The 24909-nt window shown below is 41.5% G+C and overlaps 1 protein-coding gene across 1 annotated transcript in view; it reads right to left on the reverse strand.

The window, feature by feature from the left end:
- ccdc175 (coiled-coil domain containing 175) overlaps positions 1-24909 on the reverse strand; it is an 80793-nt gene that overhangs the window by 21540 nt on the left and 34344 nt on the right. The window contains exons 7-11 of the mRNA XM_043698439.1: positions 19427-19536; positions 18437-18518; positions 11610-11746; positions 9933-10043; positions 8515-8586 (exon numbers count right to left, since the gene is read on the reverse strand). Of these exons, the coding sequence (XP_043554374.1) occupies positions 8515-8586; positions 9933-10043; positions 11610-11746; positions 18437-18518; positions 19427-19536 (512 nt within the window). The remainder of the gene's footprint in view (positions 1-8514; positions 8587-9932; positions 10044-11609; positions 11747-18436; positions 18519-19426; positions 19537-24909) is intronic.

A 24909-nucleotide genomic window follows, 5' to 3' on the forward strand; every position in this document is an offset into this window, starting at 1 on the left:
CTACAAACACTGCCCCAGGTTAAATTAATAGCTATGGCTTATATTTTAAGTTTAATCAAGAGACTTATCTCCAAAAACATATAATCAAGAAAGAATCAACTATACTCACAACTGCAGCCTTTCTCTTGGACAGACTTAAAACGACAATTAACTTATCTGATTCTGTGCTGTGAACTTCACCCAACAGTTCCTCCAAGATTAGTTATGAATTTCACTGTTTGTTAATTTTCCCAGATGCACTCCGATGTCCAGCGATACACGAAATCAAACAGCAAAGGCAGTAACTGTGCAGGTTTTGTTGCTAACTTATACCTGTTGTGCCAACTTTACGACTGTGCTAACTAGGAATTTAACACTCTTTTTGCATGACTTCAAGTTTAAAGGCAGATTGCTCATCAATGGAAATATTGATAAATTTTTCCAATTATGTACCTGATAATTCAAAAGACTTTGGGAGAAGAAATTGTTCCACATCTCCATGTTACATGAGTGACCCTTTTAATTCTGAAACCACACTTCTTAGTTCTAGATTGTACCAGAAGGAGAAACATCCTGTCAAGCCTCTACCCAATCAAGATCCTTCAGAACTCCAATGAATAGCCAGGAAGATCAGATGCAGTGTCATGCTCTGAACTAGATGGAGCTGTTGTTAAACTCTGATCCTGGCCTAAAGCATCGCTGGTCTCAATTGCCGGAGCTGTGCTCCAGTGGGTACATCATAGATCCCCATGTTGTGAAGTGGGATTTCATTGGGCCCCTCGTGATGTCCAGGCTTTTGGGGCTGGGGGATCTTATCTCCTTCCCCACCTTGCTACTTTGCCTGTTCATTTACCTATGGCCCTCCTCATATATGTCTTTGATGGAGGAGAGGCTGCTGGTGTGTCCTTGCTGCGGTTCCCTTTTTTCACTGTGTTGTGAGCCTGTGGTAGCTCTACCTGGTCTATAATTTTTCATTGAGGTTTCTCCTCACCACCCTCTACCTGCCCTGCTCATCTGTCTGTTTCCGCCTCCTCCTCCTCCAGTGACTCCAGTATTTTCAAGTGTAGGTGGAGTCTGAGATCCCTCCCTGCAGTGTCCTCCTGTCCTTTTTCACCAGCCTTGCCCTCCTTCTGACTGACCATTTCCTCAGTTGCTTTATCGGAGGATGGTACCTTACTGTCCTTTTGGGAACCACTGTTTGCAGTGCCACTTTTCGACATTCGAGGGTATGTGGCCCCCATCTTGGGCAGGAGTTGTACAGTTGACCTGCAGCACATTTTCCAGCACTCAGTTTCCTTACAGTTTGTAGTCAGGTGTCCCTCCTGTTTGCAATTCCTGCAGTCAGTGGCCATGTGTCCTAATCTCCTGCTGGTTCAGCATGCTCTGGGCTGCCCGAAGACCAGAAATAACCATGACTCTCTCCAATTGTGAAGGTGGAAGGTGAGTGAAGGATGTTCTCACTAGTGGCCACCTTCAGGGTCACCTTGACTCGGCGCTTGCTGGTCCATATTCCAAAAGGATCTTAAACGTCGGTGCTACCTCCTTCCAACTGAACATACCTTCCCAGAAAGGTGAGGACCTCAGCCATCAGGACATGGGAGTTGTACTTATAGATTGTAACAACACAGCTTCACTGTACTGGGGGAATTAACAGAGACGTCACAGACAGGATACAAAGGAGGCCCTCACCCCTGTTTACTTCCATCACCTTCAAGGGAAGATGTCTGCATTGCTTTACACTCCAGATGGCTATGCTGAATTATTTCCTGCTTGCAATAAATAATTTCTTTTTATTTCAAAAATATACTTTATTTATAAAATTATTTGGATCTCTTTACAATTAGTCATGCCATTCTTGTGCACACATTACATTGCTTTACATACAGACATCGACATTTATTTTTCCTATATACAAGTCTGTACATTTACTATCCAGCTCTTCTGCTGAGGTGTGAGCAGAGCCCAAATAACTGAGTGGCCCCCTTGTTCTTTGGCAGGCAGATGTTACACGGTGGTCTTTCACCACCGCGCCTTGGCGGCAGCTTCCCCAAGCTTCAATGCGTCCCTCAACACGTAGTCCTGGACCTTGGAATGTGCCAGTCTGCAGCACTCAGTCGGGGTCAACTTCTTCAGCTGGAAGATCAACAGATTTCGGACCGCCCAAAGAGCGTCTTTCACCGAGTAGATGATACTCCAGTCACAGTTGATGTTTGTCTCGGTGTGCATCCGGGGAACAGACTGTACAGCACGGACTCCTGCGTCACGGCGTTTCTCGGGACGAACCTCGACAAACACCACTGCATTCCTCTCCAGACTTCTGCATAGGCACATTCCAGAAGGAGGTGTGTGATAGTCTCGTCCCCCCTGCAGCCACTTCGAGGGCAGCGTGCAGTACGGCAGAGAGTCTGGGCCTGTATAAAGGATCTCACAGGCAGAGCCCTTCTCACCACCAGCCAAGCCATGTCTTGGTGCTTGTTGGAAAGTTCTGGCGATGAGGCATTCTGCCAAATGGTTTTGACAGTCTGCTCAGGGAACCGCTCGATAGGATCCGCCCTCTCCTTTTCCCGAAGGGTCTCAAGGGCACTACATGCTGACCACTTCCTGATGGACTTGTGGTCAAAGGTGTTTTTCTTCATAAACTTCTCCACGAAGGACAGGTGATATGGAACAGTCCAACTACTTGGAGAGTTCTGCGGCAGCGAGGCCAGACCCATCCTTTGCAACACCGGGGACAGGTAGAACCTCAGTACGTAGGATCCACGCACAGCTTGATGCAGCCACACACAAAGGTGGCCATCAGGGTGAGGGTGACATTGGGCATGTTTTTCCCCCGTTACCCAGATGTTTATACATCGGTCCATCTTTGATCTCTAATGACTCAAATGACTTTCAACTCAGAAACTAGACTTGATCTGAGCCAAAAGCCGTAAGTGTAAGATATTTAATAAAAACAGCTAGTTAATTAGGGAAAACTAGCACGTGAATTCTGACTGACTGGGTGTGTATCTCTTGTCTGTTCTGTTGACTGAAGTTTTTCTTCTTTCTCTTTTCCTCTTGCTGTGAGCCAGACTGATTAAGTTTCTGCTTACTAGCTCTTGCTCGCCACTACCTCAGCATTTGATCAATGGTGTTCCTGAGCTCTGACTGTCTTGACAATGCATGAACAGCAGATGAATAGTTAGATGTTTTGAGGCCCATTTTTATTTGGTTTCCTAAGGCTGATGGTTAGAAGGCTAATAACATTTTCTTTATCTCCTGATGTTCCCTGAAGTGTCAGTCGCATTGAAAGGACAGAACTTTTTTTTTGTTCTTCAGGAAGATGTTTTGTGGGGGTAGGTTTACATGTTTAACAAGTTTTCTCATTAAGATCATTCCATATTCCCATTAACAAATCTCATCACTGTGCTGTACTTGCCCCTTATAAGAGATCACTGTCTAGTTAACTTAGTGTTTGATATAGGTAGCAAAGTACTATTATTAGAAGACAGATTTCAAAATACAAGTCATGAGAGATTGCTTCCAGAACTGAATTCCAATATAATGTTTACATATTTGGGCTACATATTTTAAAAAAATTAAATGTTTCTTCTTAAAACACTAAGTTAAAAATCAAGCCAATTTAAATCATAAAACTGTGTGGAATCAAACCTAAAGCAGTTCCACTTTAAAGTACCTTTACATTTGTCCCTTAATCAAATGAGTCATAAAAGCAGTTCTTCTCCAGCATTTATTTATTTTCAAGGCCAAATGACCAGTTTAGCAGAAATGCAGCTAAAAAAGGCCTGTGTGTTGTGATACTGGTGACTTATTGAGCATAATTAAATAGACCATAATATCAATACTTTGCATGTTTGATCATTACATATAACTAAACTATGACTAATTATTGAAAACTGAATTTAGTGTTAGAGCTGGAGTATTTATGTAAGCTGGACACACATTTAATTAAAGTTTAAGTTACATGTAGGTGGAACGGTGCAGACCAGTCCAGACTCAGCAAAAAGAGTATTTTGGCCGACCAGATGACCCAGGTATGCCCTCTTCCTGAGGTCGCCCAAATCATAGCTGTCTCTCTTCAGCCAATTTGATTCACTCTGCAATATCAAGAAATGACTGAAGGCACTAGATACAGCACAGGCTATGGACATTTGCAATGTGACAGCTGTAGTATTCAGCATGTGCCCCAGACCTAGCTGTGCCCCAAGGCAGGTTGATAAAGGACAATTGACATCTACTGGATAATAATGGAAAATTGTACAGAACCAGTTTTAATTCTTTCAATTTCCACTGCTGTCTTCTTTTTCTACACTACCTTTATCGTTAATTAGTTAATTCTGACCCATCATTATTCTTCTGCCTTCTTACTCTCCTGCTGTCAGCCCAGACTTGATTTCCCCTTAGGTAAGCCCAGGGCTGTGCCTCTCTGTGTTTTCCAAGGGTCCACTGGCACACTTGTTACTGCATCCTTGCAATGCAGGCTGCTGCCCCATTCTCTTCACTTGCTGAACTTCCAGTACAATAACACTTGTGTTATCTACTTTATACCTAATTTTTCCTGACTTTCTCACTGATTTTATTACCACCTTTCCCACTGTTCCCAGTAGATGAACAATCACTGTCCTCATTTGTCTTATCCTCTCTTCTCCATCCATCTATTCTCAATCAAGTGTTCTTAACCTGACTAAAGAAGATTGCATTGATTGTAGCTTAACTTGGATGGCAACATCATGCCTCTTACTGAAACCTCCAACTTTAGTACTTTCTAATATCTACAGAGGAACCTTGATCATCTGGCATTTGATTATCTGAATATCAGAATATGCGACAAGATTGCAAGGTCTCGGCAGAACATAGAACATAGAAAAGTACAGCACAGAACAGACCCTTCAGCCCATGATGTTGTTGCAAGGATTATTCCTAATCTAAAATAAAATAACCTAATCTACACACCACTCAATTCACTGTTGTTCATTTGCTCATCCAGCAGTCACTTAAATATCCCTAATGACTCTGCGTCCACCACCAGCGCTAACAATGCATTCCATGCATTCACAACTCTCTGCGTAAAGAACCTACCTCTGACATCTCTTCTATACCTTCCTCCTAATATCTTAAAACTATAACCCCTCAGTCAGTCAGTCAGTCCTGCCCTGGGGAAATGTCTCGGGCTATTGACTCTATCCATGCCTCTCATTACCTTGTACACCTCAATCAGGTCATGCCTCTTCCTCCTTCTCTCCAGAGAGAAAAGTCTGAGCTTATTCAACCTCCCTTCGTAAGACAAGCCCTCCAGTCCAGGCAGCATCCTAGTAAACCTTCTTTGCACCCTTTCCAAAGCCTCCGTATCTTTCCTATAATAGAGCAGCCAGAACTGGACACAATATTCCAAGTGTGGTCTCACCAGGGACTTGTAGAGCTGCAGCAAAACCTCACGGCTCTTAAACTCGATCCCCTGTTAATGAATGCCAAAACACCATATGCTTTCTTAAAAACCCTATCAACTTGAGGGATCTATGCATTTGAACACCAAGTTCCTCCACACTGCCAAGAATCCTATCTTTAATCCTATATGCAGCTATCAAGTTCGACCTTCCAAAACGCATCACTTCGCATGTATCCAGGTTGAACTCCATCTGCCATTTCTCAGCCCAGCTCTGCATCCTGTCTATGTCACGCTGCAGACTGCAGTAACCCTCGATACAATTGATGGCACCACAACCTTTGTGTAATCAACAAATTTACTAAAAACCCTATCAACTTGAGGGATCTATGCATTTGAACACCAAGTTCCTCCACACTGCCAAGAATCGTATCTTTAATCCTATATTCAGCTATCAAGTTCGACCTTCCAAAATGCATCACTTCGCATGTATCCAGGATGAACTCCACCTGCCATTTCTCAGCCCAGCTCTGCATCCTGTCTATGTCAAGCTGCAGACTGCAGTAACCCTCGATACAATTGACGGCACCACAACCTTTGTGTAATCAACAAATTTACTAACCCACCCCTCAACCTCCTCATCCAAGTCATTTATAAAAACTACAAAGAGCAGAGACCTAAGAACAGAGCCCTGCAGGATACCACTCACCACTGACCTCAAGGCAGAATACCTTCCATCTACAATCACTCTCTGCCTTCTGTCAGCCAACCAATTCTGAATCCAGACAGCCTAATTTCCCTGTATCCCATACCTCCTGACCTTATCAATGAGCCTACTATGAGGAAGCTTGCAAATGCCTTGCTGAAATCCATATATACCACATCCACTGCTTGACCTTCGTCGACCTGTCTCATCACCTCCTCAAAGAACTCAATAAGATTTGTGAGGCATGACCTGCCTCTCACAAAGCCATGCTGACTGCCTTTAATCATGCTATGCTTTTCCAAGTAGTCACAAATCCTATCCCTTAGAATTAAGGGCTACAGGGAGAATGCGGGTAAGTGGAGTTGAAATGCTCATCAGCCATGGTTGAATGGCGGAGTGGACTCGATGGGCCGAATGGCCTTACTTCCGCTCCTATGTCTTATGGTCTTATGGTCTAACCTTGCTGACTACAGACAGAAGACTGACTGGTCTGTAATTGCCAGGGATTTCCCTATTACCCTTCTTGAAAAGAGGAACAACCTTCGCCTCCCTCCAATCCTCCAGTACTACTCCCGGAGAGTGAGGAAACAAAAATCTTCGCCAATGGCTAAGCAACCTCCTTTCTCATTCCTGGAGCAGCCTCGGATAAATCTGGTCTGGCCCCAGGGACTTATCAATCTTAATGTTTGCCAAAATTTCCAGCACATCAACTTCATCAATCTTAACCTGTTCAAGCCGGTTTCCCAGCTCCTCAACATGATCCCTTTCCTTAGTGAAAACCGAAGCAAAAAACTCATTTAGAGTTTCCCCGATCTGCTCAGACTCCACGCACAAGTTCCCTACGCTATCCCTGATCGGCTCTACCTTCTCCCTCATCATTCTCTTAATCCTCACGTATGAGTAAAATGCCTTTGGGTTCTCCCTAATCCTTCCTCCCAAGCCTTTCTCATGCCCCTTCCTGGCTCTCTTCAGTCCATTTCTAAGCTCCCTTCTAGTAAGCCTGTTATCCTCTAGGTCTGTGCTAATCCTTGCTTCCTCCACCTTACGTAAGATCTTTCCTCCTTTTGATGAGAAGCTCCTCTGTTCTCATCATCCAAGGCTCCTTAATCTTAACCCTTCTCGCCTGTCTCAGAGGAACACATTTGTGCATCATTTGCAACAACTGCTCCTTAAACATGTCTGTTGGGCCCCCTTCTGTGGAACAATTGCTCCCAATCTGTACTTCCCAACTCCTGTCTGATAGCATCATAATTTCCTTTTCCCCAATTAAATATCTTCCCTTGGTAACTGCTCCTTTCCCTCTCCAAGGCTATGGTAAATTTGTGTTCACTGTCACAAAGTTTTCTCCCACCGCGAGATCTGACACCTGTCCTGGCTCTTTGCTGAGCACCAAATCCAAAATGGCCTCTCCCCTCATCGGTCTGTCTACAAACTGAGTAAGGAAACCCTCCTGAACACACCTGACAAAGATGGCTCCATCCAAACCAACTGCACTAAGGAGGTTCCAGTCAATATTTGGAAAGTTGAAGTCACCCATAACAACAACCCTGCTACATCTGCATTTTTCCAAGATCTGCTGGCTTACGAGTTCTTCGATCTCCCTACTGCTATTAGGGAGTCTGTAGAAAACCCCCAATGAGGAGGTTGCTCTCTTACTGTTCCTAACTTCTGCCCATACTGACTCAGTAGACAAAACTTCCTCAACAACCTTCATTTCTGTAGCTGTGATACACTCTCTCAATTAGCAATGCTACACCCCCTCCTCTCTTTCCACCCTCCCTGTTCTTTTTAAACATTCTAAACCCTGGAACATCTAGCAATCATTCCTGCCCCTGTGAAACCCCCGTCTCCGTTATGGCCACAATATCATAGTCCCAAGTACCGATCCATGCTCTAAGTTCATCACTCTTATTTCTGACACTCCTTGCCTTAAAGCAGACACACTTTAACTGTTCCCTTTGTTTCATCATTTAAAAAAACCTTCCCGATAGATTCACTACATCCTGTCACTGCCCCATCTACAACTAGCCTTTTCAGATACGTAGCTCTGGTTGCCACTCCCTTGCCAAACTAGTTTGGATGCTCAGCTAACCTATGTTATCCAGCATTCTAATATCCGGAATTCAATGATCCGAATGAAATACTCCCCGCTCATGTCCTTTGGATAATCAGTGCTCCTCTGTACATCAATCCCATGGTAGTCTGGATGGAGTAGTTCCTTGCCACAGTTTTCACATCTTGGATTTTTCCCATTTCCAGGATTTTTCGGATAAGAAATATCACAAAGGGCAGTTTCGTTTCTCTCTTCCCTTCCTCTACCAGGAGAAGGTCTACTGCCGATGGGGTTGAGATATTGTATTGGTATAGAAGTGAAACCTGATACCTCTCCTTATCCAGCCAAAGTTAATATGCAGGTAGTTTGGTGACTCACAGTGCTTCTAAATCTTACCGTAGTTGTTCTTCTTTATCAAACTTGTGCAGGTATTTTTGGAACTCTCCATTCAGAAACTCCATAGTATCCCTAAACCAAATTAAAATTTTAATACTTTATTAAACATTCACTGTAATTATTAGAAAAAGTATTTCATGTCAAATTACTTCCAATACATTATCAAAATGGTTAATGATTTAAATGCTCCATCTAGTTTGGACTGTAAGTATAAGGAATGCAAATTAATCAAAAGGAAAATTTCATCTTTGGGGTTTTTGATAAGTGGAGGACTTGAGACTGTTACCTGGTAGCTGATACAAAAGACCAAGCAAATCAAATGTTGATATAGTTACCAGATAGATTAATTGTGAATGTTTCTCTCAGCGTGAAGAAGACTAATAGACTCAGCCCAACAATGGTCAGTTTATGCAGTTGCAAAGGAGCATACTAACTTTGTTTGATTGACATCTTTCCTGATTGTTCATTGAATAGGTTTTTCAATGCCTGTGTGTTTATTTGGCCAAGATTAAAGAGAGGTAATGTGACTTACAGTGCCTGTGTTTGATTGACAGCTTTATGAAAAGATTGGAAACAGTGGAAATTCAGATGGTCAGATAAAAATATAAATCTGCACAAGAGATTTGGCTCAAATTTGGAAGATGAAAAGGTAATTAGAAGACAGACAGTACAGGCCCTTCCACATCCACGAAGCTCCATCAAGTACAGACCCAGTATCCTCAATCCCTCCTCATATGACACGCCCTTCATCCCGGGATAATTCTTGAATGTTTCAGTGAATATGGAGTCTTGAACAAGCTACTTATTTTGGTCATTCAAAGGATGGCCAGTATTTATTACCATCCTTGTCTTGAGAAGGTATATTCTTGTCTTGGTAAGCTATATTCCTGAACTGTTGCAGCCCATTTGGAGGTATCCCCACATGCGGCTAGGCAGGGAGTTCCAGGTCTTTGACCCACCAACAACTGAACAACAGCTCCAACAAACTGAACTCCATATTTCCATGTCAGGATTGTAAGTGGTTTTAAGACTTCTCCAATTGATTGTCCATCACCATTCAATAGTATTACGCTGGGGGCAGGGGGTGGAAGGGGAAGGGGGAGGGGGAAGGAGAAGGAGAGGGTTGGTCTCTATTTCAGAACAAGGAGCAAGAAACATTTGTCCATTTCCCTCTTTCTACTCAAAGGATCAGCAAGGTCTCTCTGGTCACGTCAGGATAATGTACATTTCAATAGTGAACATTTAAGAAAATTACATTTTTGGTTTGGGTTAGACTTAGCAATTTTGCAGAACTGCAGATTTAAACAGAACTTCAATGTATATTAATGGTGCAGAACAACACATTTAATTCATGTAAATACAGAATATTTAGTAACATTTTATCCCATGGTTATTTAGTACATGTTAAACTATCTTACTTGTGCTTCTCTTGAAGAGACATTATCTTTTCTTCAAGTTCTTGGTTTTGCTTTCTTATCTGTGACAAATGTTCTTCATTCACAGCAAGCATATCTTTTACTGCAGCTAACCTGGAATGTTAAACACATTGACATACAATAGCTTGGTGGAAATTATTGGGTATTGCTAAAAAAGAACGCATACTGTCAGAACTTCTTGTATGATACTCAACAGGATTATTCACAAGACACACCAACATAAAACGAGAACAACATTTATACTCTGGGTATAGGTTTGCTCGCTGAATTGGAAGGTTTGTTTTCAGACACGTCATCACCACACTAGGTAACATAATCAGTGAGCCTCCAGATGAAGCACTGGTGATATGGCCCGCTTTCTATTTATGTTTTCGGTTTCCTTGGGTTGTAAACACATAAATAGAAAGCGACCTATACCACCAGTGCTTCATGTGGAGGCTCACTGATGATGTTATCTAGTATGGTGATTAAGCTTCTGAAAACGAATCTTCCAGCTCAGCGAGCAAACCTACATCCAGAACCTCAACCTGAGCTACAAATCTTCTCAAAACTTGCTAACATTTATACTATTTGATTGGTTTTGATTGGCTGTGAAGTAGATTCTGACATTGCTATGGAACATGCACCATTTTGATGATAACTGACAGTTAACTGCTACACTCTGTTTGAATTTTGAACAAATCAGGTCAAAGCAAGCCCTGAGAAATTAACTGATATATTTCTTGAGTTGAAATAGGCCCATTGTACATAAATGTTCTTTCTGCCTACAAAGAACAGAGGTCTGTCAATTAATATATTTAGCTTTCAGTACATTCAAGTATTTGTTATTTTCTGTACAGGTTCTTGTCTGCATTGCTAAGAAAGGTCTACTAGTTCACATAGCATGTAATCTATTTTGAAAGAAAGATCTGTATTTTTACAATGATTTTCATATCCACCGAATATCTCAAAACAGTGAACATAGTGAAACACTTTTTGAAGTGTCATTTTGTAATGTCAAAAATGTGATACTTGTAATTCATGTTGTTTGTGAAAGTTTACAGTATGTAATAATGACTAGATAATGTAGCTTTGTGATGTCCATTGAGTGATAAATATTGCCCAGGACACACAGGATAATTCCATTGCTCTGCTGCAATACGGTAAAGTAAAGGTAACGTCTCCATGGTCCTACCGGATTATAGGCTGGTCTCTTGATAGAGAGAGAGATGACTGCCAGTGATTTAACCTGAGGATCATCATGCCTCAGGTGAGGGAGAAGTTGAGATGGAGTGTCCTTCATGGTAACTCAGTTGGTGTTGGAATTGAACCCATACTATTGACATCACTCTGCATTGCAAAACAGCTTCTAGCCAACTGAGTTAACTGACATCCATTCAGAGTAGTGCACTCGATCTTATATATCTAGCTGAACAGGCAGGTAGGTCTTGATTTACTACCGCTCACAAAAAGGAACACTTTATTCCTTCTTCATTGTCCTGAAGTGTCAACCATGGTTTTTGTGTTCAAGTCCTAGAGTGAGACTTGAACCCAGAAACCATGCACAGGGTAAGAGTGCACTCAACTGAGGCACAATTGACACTTCTTTTTTCTTGCAGCAAACACTTTTTAAATAAAATTTAAGATTGTGTCAAGGATTATGGTACTATATAAACTTACCTTTGACTCATATTCTGAAAATTTACTTTTATTTCTATCTCATATTCTTTTGCTTTCTTCAATGCTTCATGGCGTGAATCACTTGTGTGTAGAAGTCCCTGATTCAATAATTGAGCATCCGATGCAGACTTCTTTGTCTGTAGAAAATATCATACTGTTAGGAAGGATAACAAAGGTGCATCACTAAAACAAAAAGACTGACAAAATTATGCATTGCCTTAAAGCAAGATTTTCTGTTTAAATATCCTGTAATGTAAAATATAGCAAATGTCAGGATACAATCTCATTAAAAGCCCAATTACAAGAATAACAGCTTCTTACTTCCTTGAGATTACAAATGGCTGCTTAGGATTCAAATAAATAGCAAAAATATGAGCTAGATTTCATTTTTTCCAAAAATGCTAAATTTGGTGTTATACCATAAATTGGTACAGTTCCATTTTATTCCATGAGGAATCTTTAATATTTTACAATTCATGTGTTCGTGGATTAATCAAATGAGTAACTGAGTCATATCAATAGGAAGATCTCAAGTCCAAATGCACTGAACGTGGATCACTGCAAACAGTTTCAGTGTCCAACATTAAATGGTCAGGTAGAGAACATGAGCAGATTCCAAACCATCACACTAACCACTACATCTGCTGAGTTTCATGTGTGCTCATTGTCAAAAAAATCATTTGAACTCCGATCTAGCATATGAGTACCAGATAATTAGAAAAATATTTGAGAAGAGCTAGTAGCTATCAATTGTATTCCAACTTTTAGTGTCATAGAGTCATAGAGATGTACAGCATGAAAACAGACACTTCGGTCCAACCCGTCCATGCCGACCAGATATCCCAACCCAATCTAGTCCCACCTGCCAGCACCCAGCCCATATCCCTCCAAACCCTTCCTATTTATATACCCATCCAAATGCTTTTTGAATGTTACAATTGTACCAGCCTCCACCACTTCCTCTGGCAGCTCATTCCATACACGGACCACCCTCTGTGTGAAAAAGTTGCCCTTTAGGTTTCTTTTATATCTCTCCCCTCTTACTTAAACCTATGTCCTCTAGTTCTCCCCGACCCCAGGGAAAAGATTTTATCTATTTATCCTATCCATGCCCCTCATAATTTTGTAAACCTCTATAAGGTCACCCCTTAGCCTCCGACGCTCCAGGAAAACAGCCCCAGCCTGTTCAGCCTCTCCCTATAGCTTAAATCCTCCAACCCTGACAACATCCTTGTAAAACTTTTCTGAACCCTTTCAAGTTTCACAACATCGTTCCGATAGGAAGGAGACCAGAATTGTATGCAATATTCCAACAGTGGCCTAACCAATGTCCTGTACAGTCGCAACTTGACCTCCCAACTTCTGTACTCAATACTTTGACCAATAAAGGAAAGCATACCAAACACCTTCTTCACTATCCTATCTACCTGCGACTCCACTTTCAAGGAGCTATGAACCTGCACTCGAAGGTGTCTTTGTTCAGCAACACTTCAGAGGACCTTACCATTAAGTGTATAAGTCCTGCTAAGATTTGCTTTCCCAAAATGCAGCACCTTGCATTTATCTGAATTAAACTCCATCTGCCACTTCTCAGCCCATGGGCCAATCTGGTCAAGATCCTGTTGTAATCTGAGGTAACCTTCTTCGCTGTCCATTACACTCTGTGCGACTGAGAGAAATAGGGTCTGTCAGGGTTGGGGAAATGATAGATATTAGGTATAAGGATTTGGCAGCGGAGGGGGGGGGGGGGGGGGGGTGGTTAGTGGTGGTGGCTGGGGGAGGTGGGATGGGATGGGCAGATCTGGCAGTATGGGAATTTGGAGTTTGGTTCCAGGATGGGGAGGATATAAGGCAGTGGTAAAACAGTGGTAATGGGGGGCTGGATCCATGGGGGAGTGAGGTGTGAGAAGGCACATTGGCTCCACAGTGGGATAGAGGTACAGGTGGGGCAACGGTGTCAGGTCCAGGTGGGAGTGTCAGTATGTGTCTGGGGGATGTAGGTAGCAAGGAGGAGATATAGTTGGGGCTCTGTGATGCAAGTCTGGGGTCAGTTGAATAGTTGTGGAGGATTTAATATTATGTGTTTAATAGTATGAATTTTTCTGAATTTTTTGAATTTCATCCAAAATTTCCAAATTTAGCGAGTTTTAAGAAGATTTGTAGCTCAGGTTGAGATTCTGGATGTATTTTTGCTCACTGACCTGGAAGGTATACATACAGACAACAAACAAAACTAATGTCATCTACAAAATACTTTGCAAGAACTGTAACAAACATAACACTGGACAAACAGGCACAAAACTAACCACCAGGATACATGAACATCAACTAGCCACAAAATGACATGACACACTCTCACTAGTATCCTCATGTACGGATGAGGAAGAACACCACTTCGACTGGGACCAACACATCCATCCTAGGACAAGCCAAACAGAGTCATACATAAGAATTTCATGCTTGGACCCCATTTACCACCCCCTGAGAAAAAGAACAGGAAATGACATCAGCATAGGAAATAACATCACCACAGGAAATGACATCACTAAACCCAAGGAAACTCAAGTATATAAATAGTAAGCGGCCTGCACCACCAGTACTTCATTTGGAGGCTCACTGAACTTGTTACCTAGTATGGTGACGAAACCTCTGAAAACGAACCTTCCAGCTCAGCGAGCAAACCTACACCAATTTCCAAATTTTCTGATTTAAATGTACACTTGGGTGGATTCCAGAAGAATCTTCAATTTCCTGGGTAATTCCATCAGGGGTTTGTTATGGTGGGGGTTGCACAGGGACCCATGCTCAATTCTTATCTGCGCTGAAGCAATGACTGATTGGCAGTGGAAAATCTTGGCCATTATTTTTTGAAGAGGGAGATGGATAATTCAAGATTGAGTGACATGAATGGTCTTTTGCATTAAGGAAATTTTGCCTGACACCAGTCCTCTTGGTTGTGCTGCAATATTAGGAATCTACACATTCCACGGCAGGAGGGTATGAGAGTGAGAGAGTGTGTGTTCTAAAACAAGGAAGTATCTAAGTCCACTTATTCAACCATCAAATTAAGGAGCAGCTGTTGCAGACAACAAATTCACATCATTGCTAAAAGGAAAAGGACTACAAGAAAATAACTTGCCACCAAGTAGTTTGGTCTTGTTATCTGATGTCAAACTTCTTGGGTATTGTTGAAGCTGCACTCATCCAAGCAAGTGTGGATTATTACATCACACACTTGACTTGAGCCTTGTAGATGGAATGGTCTTGGGAGCTGGGTCAGTGGTGGTGGGTTTAGAGGGGGGTTGTTTATTTCTTGCAGAATTCTCAGTCTCTGACATTTTCTTCAAAGCCAGAATTTTTATGACTCATCCAGTTAAATTTACAGTCAATGGAAATCCCAGAGTTCTGATGATGGAGATTCTGTGGTGGTAATGCTGTTGAATATCAAGAGGAGGGTTCCCTCTTGTTGAAGATGGTAATTGTGATGTGAATGCCAAGGACTACTTACCAGCCCAAGTCTCAGTGTTGTCCAGATCCTGCTGTATATGCACAGAGTGCTTCAATATTTGAGGATTGCAAATGATACTGAGCATGCCCACTTACTGACATTATGATTTAAGTGGGGTGAGGTGAGGATTAGGGAAACGAAGAGGGCAGACGAAGTAAGTCATTGATTAAGAAGCTGAAGATAGTGGATTTAGAACATTGTCTTGAGGGAATCATGCAGCGGTATCTAAGGGTTCAGATGATTGGTCTCCAACAACCATGACCATCCTCCTCTATGTGAGTATGACTCCAACCAATTGATGAGTTTTGGCCTTGTTCACATTGACCTCAATTTTGCTAGATTACCTTAGTGTTCTCCTCAGTTCTAATACTGCCTGAATATGAAGGGCAATAATTATTGCCTCATACTTTTCTATATCTGAACACATGAACACATTGCACGGGGTATGAGATTTGTGCAAGGCATTGATCATTTGACTGAATATATAGGTCTAAATTTGCATACAAATTTTGCATAATTCAAGCATTTAATTTGAATTTTTTTTCTTCTAAAATTTATTTGCATTCTTGGCTTTTTCATGATCTTTCAACTTTTAATACCAGTGTGTTCATTTACTTAAATTACTGAAGCTTTTTTTTCACATTTACAGAGCATTCAAGGTAAATTTCAGATGCAGTGTTGCCATAATAACTCAAATTGGCAGCAATTGGAAGTTACAAAATCAGAAATTTCTGGAAAATCTCAGCAGATCTGTGAAGAGAAGGCAAGAATTAATGTTTCAGTTCCAGTGACCATCCTTCAGACTTTGAAGCAATTGGAAGTTTCTGGATCTAAAGGATGTATCAAATTTTTGTATCTGAGAATGAGAACTTGCATTTCTTTCTGGCATGCTGTATACAGAGGCCTTGAATCAATCTCAATGCTTCCATGCGAGATTTTTGGGAAATTTTCAGCCTCATACTTATGTTGAGGACCTCTCGGGAAGAAGCTTCTCTTGGAAGCATACTTCTATAAGAGGAGAAGGAAAATCAAGAAGAAAAATGTGGTAGGTAGTGCATGATAATAGGAACCTGACCAAATATCACATCCCTCAAAACATATTTGACCAACATATATAAGATGTGTTTTGGATTGTTTAAGTTGTTTTAGATGCTGAAATAAATAGATACATCAGTTTCAGTTCATGTTTTATTATTTTTGAACATTTCTGGTTCTTCCTTTTTTAATCACTCTTTCGTGTTTCAGTTTGAAAGTAGCCAAATACATTTTGTATTGGAATTCTATTGAGAAAAGGGAACTGTATTCTATCTACACAAGCTACATTTACCACACATCTCAGAGTTCAAAGATTAGTAAATCAAGCAGAAATTAACAATAAACTGATGTCTTAACCAAATGTAAGTAAAAAGAAAATGACAATGTCAGAAACGTACAACAGGTCTAGAAAAGAAAGCAAGTGAACATTTTGGTTAGAGTTGAATAGATCTGACAAAGAGTACAGAGATTTTTCCTCCTGAGAAATAGCAGGGAAGGTGGCAGGAAGGACAGATATTTGGGTGGGTTGGTGCTGGATATTTACTCATCCTCTTCATGTTACCTCAGAAACAAAGTTCTGGACAGGAAGGACCATGCTAGACTTTCCCACTGTGCTGCAAATTAAGGGCCTTACACGGTCAATTAACAACCACTTAAGACCTTCAGCCTACCTGGGCTACATTTACTTCAATAGGGACCACATCTAAACCAAAATGGATAGATTAGATTCCCTACAGTGTGGAAACAGGCCCTTTGGCCCAACAAGTCCACACTGACCCTCCGAAGAGTAACCCACCCATACCCATTTCCATTTGACTAATGCACCTAACACTATGGGCAATTTAGTATGGCCAATTCATCTGGCCTGTACATCTTTGGACAGCTTTGGATAGCTATCGGTTAGGTGGAGGAGAGGAGGTTCCCTTGATCAGTATTAATTTGTGCAAGGTTAAGGGACTCAACCTTGGACAAGTGGGGTGGTCTCAGGGTCAAAACCACCATTTCTGAACACCTCCCCCCCATTCTGTGATACCCCAATCCCAAGAAAAAAACCTATCTTTTGAGACTCTGTTCCCTGGGGCATTAGCTGGTGGTGTCCTTGCACAGCCATGCCCTCTGAGTGCTGGGGAAGCCAGACTCTAATTTACCAGCAACTTCAAGTGGTCAGGATTTCCAGTAAAAAGACCAGCATCACTCATCACTTGGCTGCCTGATTCAGAAGCTTTCTGAATAATGTCAGTTGCACTTTTCTCTCCCCCAAACCTTCCTGTAAATTGGAAAATTTCAGCCTGGGTCTCCAGATAATATTTTAAATTGTTTATTGTTTCAACAATTCTGGTCTTCCTATCGGAAACATGTTGTGAAACCTGAAAGGGTTCAGAAAAGATTTACAAGGATGTTGCCAGGGTTGGAGGATTTGAGCTATAGGGAAAGGCTGATTAGGCTAGGGCTGTTTTCCCTGGAGCATTGGAGGCTGAGGGGTGACATTATAGAGGTCGATAAAATCATGAGGGCATGGTTAGGATAAACAGACAAAGTTTATTTTCCTCTGGGGTGGGACACAGGTTTAGGGCGAGAGGGGAAAGATATAAAAGAGACCTAAGGGGCAACATTTTTCATGCAGAGGGTGGTACGTGTATGGAATGAGCTGCCAGAGGAAGTGTTGGAGGCTATTACAATTGCAACATTTAAAAGGCATCTGGATGGGTATATGAATAGGAAGGGTTTGGAGGGATGTGGGCCGGGTGCTGGCAGGTAGGACTAAATTGGGTTGGGAGATCTGGTCAGCATGGACAAGTTGGACTGAAGGGTCTGTTTCCGTGCTGTACATCTCTATGACTCTATGACTAAATACTGATGAAACTATATATTGCCAAGCACTAACAGTTGTTTTTTCAGAATTTTGTTTTAATCTCAGAAGTATACAATAATATTGACACTATCAAAATACACTGTAATCTCTCCAGTTCTAACTTCTACTGTTTGGAAACACCAGATGTCTGGAAATATTTCAAGCAGATCAAAGCATCAGTTTAGGATAATACTGAGGCTGAAGAGTGGAAGATACTAGACTTGGATAAGTCAAACAATGTTTATTATTACATATTGAAAAAACACAAATTTCAGATGAATATTTCTGGTGTTTTCCTGATCTCATATTTATGGTTATGCATTCTCATGTTATTGCTAAAACATAAAATCTGAAATTCAGAAATAAATTGATCCTAAACATTCTTAATTGGAGGATTTCAGTTAATAATTCTAATTAATTAAAATATCCAACCTGTAAGATCCGTGTGTGCAGAATTTCAACTTCTTTTCTTATATTTTCAGTTAGGTTATTTAGTTCCCTGATAATATTCTGCCTATTGAAATTAAAATACATACGCCGGTTATCTCAAATTATTTAGGTACCAATAAAGTTATGAGCATTTACAAAATGAGGACAAGTAAACTATTCCACATAATGATTTAATTATATAGAATTTAAATTGAACTTTAATGAAAATAGCCGTGTCTTAAGTAGCAAATCTTATAACCTGTTATAAGAATTAAGAAAGAATAACATTAGATGATGAATCATTGCTCTCTAATTTATTATTCTAATTTATTTGGCATTAAAGCTCTCTTCGCTAAATTGGATCGAAACAAGACATGCAGATTCTGATTCAAACAAACCTTTCATAACAAAAAAAACTATTCTGAATTAGCAATGGAAGTTCTAGGAATCCCTCCTTTATAATTTCAGATGTGTCTTTGGAATAAAATTGCAACATTTGAATTTCTCCCCACACCTTGTAATTGAAGCAAATATTACCATGTTTCCTTCTTACCTCCTCCTCCTCCCATCCACCAATTGCTGCCTTTCCACCCTCAGCTCTCAATTCTAATCTCCAGGAATGCACCCTCTCAATTCTGTTGTGGAGTCCCTCAGCAATTTGTTTTAGCTAACAATCCCTTTTGTGGGGCTATGCACATGTTGCAAGTTAAAGGGACAACTTATGTGAAAACCTTTGCAGTAATGTGGCTTGGAAAGAACATTATTCTTTACCCCTAATCTCTTCTCTCCACCCCCTTATCCTTAATTCTCCTCACTCTCATGTGCTCTCATCCCTCATCCTCCCTTCCTCATCCTTCTGTTTGTCCCTAATCCATTTCACTCTATCCCCAGCAACAAAAAAACTTTTAGCAATGACTAAATCTATGCAAGTATCAATATCATTTCATAAAGAACTTTCCAGTAATACTTCACGTAATGGGTTAGTTTTATTACTTCTGAGCAATTAGCTGTTCAGCTAGTTCCACATCTTCATTGTACTTTGTTTGAATATTGTCTTCTTGCTTTTTCAAATTTTTAATATGCATTTTCAGCTGTTCATTCTTCTGCAAAGATTGGGAGAACATACATTTCACCTCAGTGAGTTAAATTAGAATTTACCATCCTATCAAGTACGACTGAAGTACAAATATGAAATTAACCAGATCCTAATGAATATGAAACAATTCTCAAAAAAGCTTAAACTACAGTCTTCAGTCCATCTTTTCAGTTTGCTGTTCTTCACTTCTGCATTTCGACCATATTGGATTCTCCCCAACATCTGCTCTATCACTGGGACCAGAGCCATTAATTACCTTGACCTTGCTCAATATTCTTTCAACTTCCCTCATCATCTTCAAAACCTTTGATACAGCACACTGCTCCAAGTTCATGCTCAATAATATCTTTCTTCACTCTTACATATGAAGATATTTTCTAACTAGAGTCATTTTATATACATACATTGTATTTTAATACTAATATTACATAAGTATTTATTCTTCCTGAAATAAAACACACATGCCTGAAAACTGTTGTCACCTATTAAAGCAAAAAAATAATATTTGTAATAAATAGTAATGTGTCTGGCTCAATTTTAAAATTTTAGAATATAGACAGTCGTGGATGGTTAGGATTAATTAACAAGATGAATTTTCATTTCTGCAGATATGCTATGAATGAACATTCATGAAAGCACACTGATGTCCACAGCTCCCTGAGCTACCCTTCCTCACATCCAACTTCTTGTCAATTTTCCAAGTCTCTCCACCTTCACTTTTACTTTGAAACCTCTAGTTCAGTACTTAGGATATGCTTTTCCTCTCTGTTAAAAGAACATTCAGCTGAACCATGGCAAGACCATGTCTGTCTCAATTCCCCTAAGGTATCCCCTTACCTTCAGTTTGCACTCACCAACCTCTAGAACATCCCCGACCATTTCTGCCACCTCCAGCATGAAGCTAACACACATTCTCCTCCTTTCTGCTTTCAGCATTCCAAAGGGGTGGTTCTTTCTAAAACACCAAGATTCAGTCCTCAGTCACTGCTTACACATGATTTGCATCTTGGGCCAAAAGGTGACAAATTGATAATCCATCTCAGTTCCTTCCCCAGATGTCAGTCTTTAGCAAATTTGATTTATTCCACATAACATTAAGAAAGGACTTAATGAACTAAATACAGCAAAGGTGATGCATCCTGACAACAACGCAGTAGCATCAAAGGGTTGTGCTCCAGAACCTCTTGCTGACAATGTGTAAGGTTGTCCTGTTCAGTCAATTACTTCCCCATCAGATTGTGGCATCAAGGAGAGGTAGCAAAATGTAAGTTAATGGGTGTGAGAAACGAAGCTCACTGTTCAATAATTTCAGTCAGAGTCAAATTCTGAAGCAGTCTTTATTCATACGTTCTTGCAAGTCGGGTGACCATAAAGTAGGCACCTCGATCAGGAGGTTACATTACAATTATACAGTTCAGTTGAGTCTCTTGGTACCCCCTTTTACTTTATATCTGATAGTTGTATTGCTCTGTGCAGCTGCTAATCTAATCGGCTTACCACATCTGTCTGTAGCCTGTTGTTGGTGTGCAACCCTCCCACATCCCCCCCCCCGCCCCCCCCCCGCTCCCCGATAGCTGTGTCTTATTACTTTTGCTGTGCGTGACAACTGCAGCTGTCATGTCAATACATATGTTTCTACCAGTCGACCACCTCCCTTTTCAGTTAGTTATTTCTTGGTATATACCCTCATGATTCCGCCTTGCGATTTTTGCAGAAGCAAGATACAGCTACTTGTAACTGTTTGTGTGCAAGCATATCTAGCTTAACATACACCCCCCCTCCCATGACTCAGCCTTATGATTTTTGCAGAAACAACAACCTTCGCAAGGGCCACTCACAATCCCTTTTGTTTTTAAAAATTGTTGTTTTCTGCATTTCTCTCATATGTCGCCCCAAATTTGCAAGCATCATCCCGAGACTTCATCCATCTTGGCCTCAAGGTCACCCATCCCCTCACTGTTCAAGAGGTAGAGTTCCTCTGCCTGATTACCTTTTAGGGGCATCTGTTTTGCCAAGGCTGTCTCAATCAGCTGTTGGGTTAGTCCCCGTACACAAGGTATGATACAACAGCCAATTGTTACCAGTACCCCTGCTACCACTATCAGGGAGGTGAGGATGGAGACTACCACTCCCTTCCATTTCCTAAACTATGATTCTAGCCATCCTGTGATGTCCATGACTTAATTAGGACCCAATCTCCCAGCAGGATGGGATGAACGGTGAATTCAAGGGGCGGACTCTGTGCCAATAAACCCTGTTTCCTGAGGAAAGACAAAGAGGAGGACAAGCCCAGTATATACTTCTTTAAGAACAAATCTCTAGTCTCTGGGATTGGCAGTTCCCCTTTTATTCCAAAGTAGGGCAGGCTAAACAATATCTCTTATGGAGACAGCCCCAAATCTTTCCTTGGGGCCATCCGCACTCGCAAGAGGGCTATAGGTAAACACTTAGTCCAAGGGAGTCTGGTTTCTCTTATTAATTTAGATAACTGCCTCTTGAGTGTCTGGTTCATTCTCTCAACCTTTCCTGATGAGGGTGGGTGCCAAGGGGTGTGGAACTCCCAGGGGATCCCTAACCCCTTCATCGTTCCCTGGAGTACCCTGGAAGTAAAGTGAGTTCCCTGATCCGAATCTATACACTTCATTATCCCGTATCTGGGAACAATGTGTTCAAGTATTATCTTGGACACCCCACTTGCGGTGGCAGTGGCCAAAGGATGTGCCTCCACCCATCCAGATAAATGATCAACTATTACCAACATATATCGCAGTCTTCCCACTCGGGGTAATTTGGTATTATCTACCTGGATGCTCTCAAATGGTCTCAGCCCAGGTTCTCTCCCTTCTGGGACTTGTTTCCTTAGCACCTTCTTGTTTACCTTCCTGCATGTTATACATCCCTCACATATCTGTTTGGCTATCGTATATATCCCTTTGCATCCATATTTCCTTAAGACTAAATCACACATTGCTTGCACTCACCAATGACTCCCCTGATGTAGGACAGCTATACTCTCTCGCATCCTCATTTTATTCAATATCTCCCTCCCATCGGGTAACATCCAGCGTCCATCCGCTGATTTTGGGGCCCCGAAGTCTTTTAGTTCCTACTCCTCCTTTGCTGTAAACAACAGGGTACCCTGAGGATCCGGAATTACAGGTATTAGGGAGTATATTGCTGCTCCTTGTGGATTCAGTGCCGCTTCTTTAGCTACCTCATCGGCAGTCTATTTCCTCTTACTTCTGGATCATTCCCCTTTTGATGTCCATTTATATAAACTATCGCTATTTCCCTCGGAAGTAACAGGGATTCTAGTACTCGTTCTATCAATTCCTCATGTGCTAGTTCCTGACCTTGACTATTTATTAGTCCTCTTTCTTCCAAATTTTTCCGAAGGTGTGCACCACTCCAAATGCATATCTGGAGTCTGTGTACACCGTTCCTTCCTTGTCTTCTAAGGCTCTGAGAGCTCTTTCTAGGGCATAGAGTTCACAGGTTTGGGCTGACCAGCCATTAGGCAGTCTCCCGGCCTCGATAACGCTTCCCTTCATCCCATCTATTACAGCATATCCAATATGTTTCTTGCCCTCAATCATCAAGGAGGACCCATCGATAAACAACCGAGCTCCCGCATAGAGTGGGATGTCCCTCAGGTCCATCCGAACTTTCATCTGATATTCAATAATACCAAGGCAGTCATGTTCTGGATTACCAGGGGCCTCCCCCTCTCCCCTCCACAAGATTGTGGCTGGATTTAAGCAACTATCTGTGACTAACACGAGGTCATCCTTCTCTCTTAAAATTGCCTCATATTTCAGGATCCTAGAGTCTGTGAGCCATTGTTCTGCTTTCTGATTTAATATGGTCCGTACCTGGTATGGAGTGCTGACTATTAGGGCTCCCCCAAAGGTAAGTTTCCGACTTTCTTCTACCAATAAGGCTGTTGCTGCCACTGCCTGCACACACTCTGGCCACCCCCTTGAGACTGGATCTAGCAATTTAGACAAGTAGGCAACCAGTTGTTTCATTCCTCCCCATCGCTGGGTTAGGACCCCTAGAGTCACTCCCCTATCCACTGTGGCAAACAAGTGGAAGGGCTTGTCTAGGGAGGGTAATGCAAGGTAATGCTCCCTCTTTAGTTCTTCATCTGTCCAATTCAATATTTCAGGTTCTTCCTCCAATAGTTTCAGATATAATTTCTTTGTTTTCTGTGCATATGGGTCTATCCATAATCTACAGTACTCTGTTAACCCCAAGAATTTTTGCAACTCCCTTTTGGTCTTGGGCAGTGGTATTTCCACGATGCCCTTTATTCTTTCTGGGCTTATTTTTCTTTTTCCTTTACTGATTAGATGTTCCAAATACTGAACTTCCTTTTCTACATACTGTAATTTCTTCTTGGAGACCCTCAATCCTTGTTGTCCCAGAAAGTTTAGTAATTTGTTTGTGGCCTCTATTGCTTTGTCTCTCTTCCTGCCTGTTACCAGAAGATCATCTACATATTGTAACAGAGTAATCCCTTCGGGACTACTAAATTCCTCCAAGACTTGTTCCAACACCTGACCAGAGAGATTCAGGGATTCAGTGAATCCTTGTGGGAGTACTGTCCACCTGTACTGTTGTTTTCGTCCTGTCTTTGGATCCTCCCATTCAAAGGCAAACATATTCCTACTTCCTTCTGTCAGTGGACATGCCCAGAAGGCATCTTTTAGATCCACTACACTGAACCATTTATGGTCGTGGGGAATCTTACTCAATAGTGTATAGGGGTTAGGGACCACAGGGTGGCGGACTTGTACTATTTGGTTCAACACCTTCAGGTCTTGTACCAGACAGTAAATACCGTCCGATTTCTGTACTGGAGTAATAGGGGTATTGTAAGGGGACATGCAGGGCTCCAATAATCCATCCTCAATCAACCCCTCAATTACCAGCTGTAATCCACTGCGTCCCTCTGTTGAAATTGGATACTGTCTTTCGCATACTACGTCTCCCTCTCTCTTTAAACTGATCTCCAAAGGACGTATTTGTAATCCTCCGCGATTCCCTTCCCGAGCCCATACCGTGAGTTCTATTTCTCTCTCCTCTTCCTTGGTCAGGACGGCCATTTGTATCACTAATATCTGGTCCCATACTCCAAGTTCCAGTCCCAAGAGTATGATTAAATCCCTCCCCAATAAATTACTTCCAATATCAGGGATATATAACAGTTCGCCTTCAACTGTCTCTTCTCCACTTTCAATCATCATAGGTTTAAAACTGGGACGGTAAATCCCTCCCCTTTTACCCCAGAGATAGTTAATATTTGCTTCGAAATTCCCACTCCCCTGGGCTTGAAATTTAGAGATGACCTCGCTGACCCCGTATTGACTAAGAAAAC

The sequence above is a fragment of the Chiloscyllium plagiosum genome, chromosome 10 (genome assembly GCF_004010195.1).
Source record: "Chiloscyllium plagiosum isolate BGI_BamShark_2017 chromosome 10, ASM401019v2, whole genome shotgun sequence".
Classification (NCBI taxonomy): Eukaryota; Metazoa; Chordata; class Chondrichthyes; order Orectolobiformes; family Hemiscylliidae; genus Chiloscyllium; species Chiloscyllium plagiosum.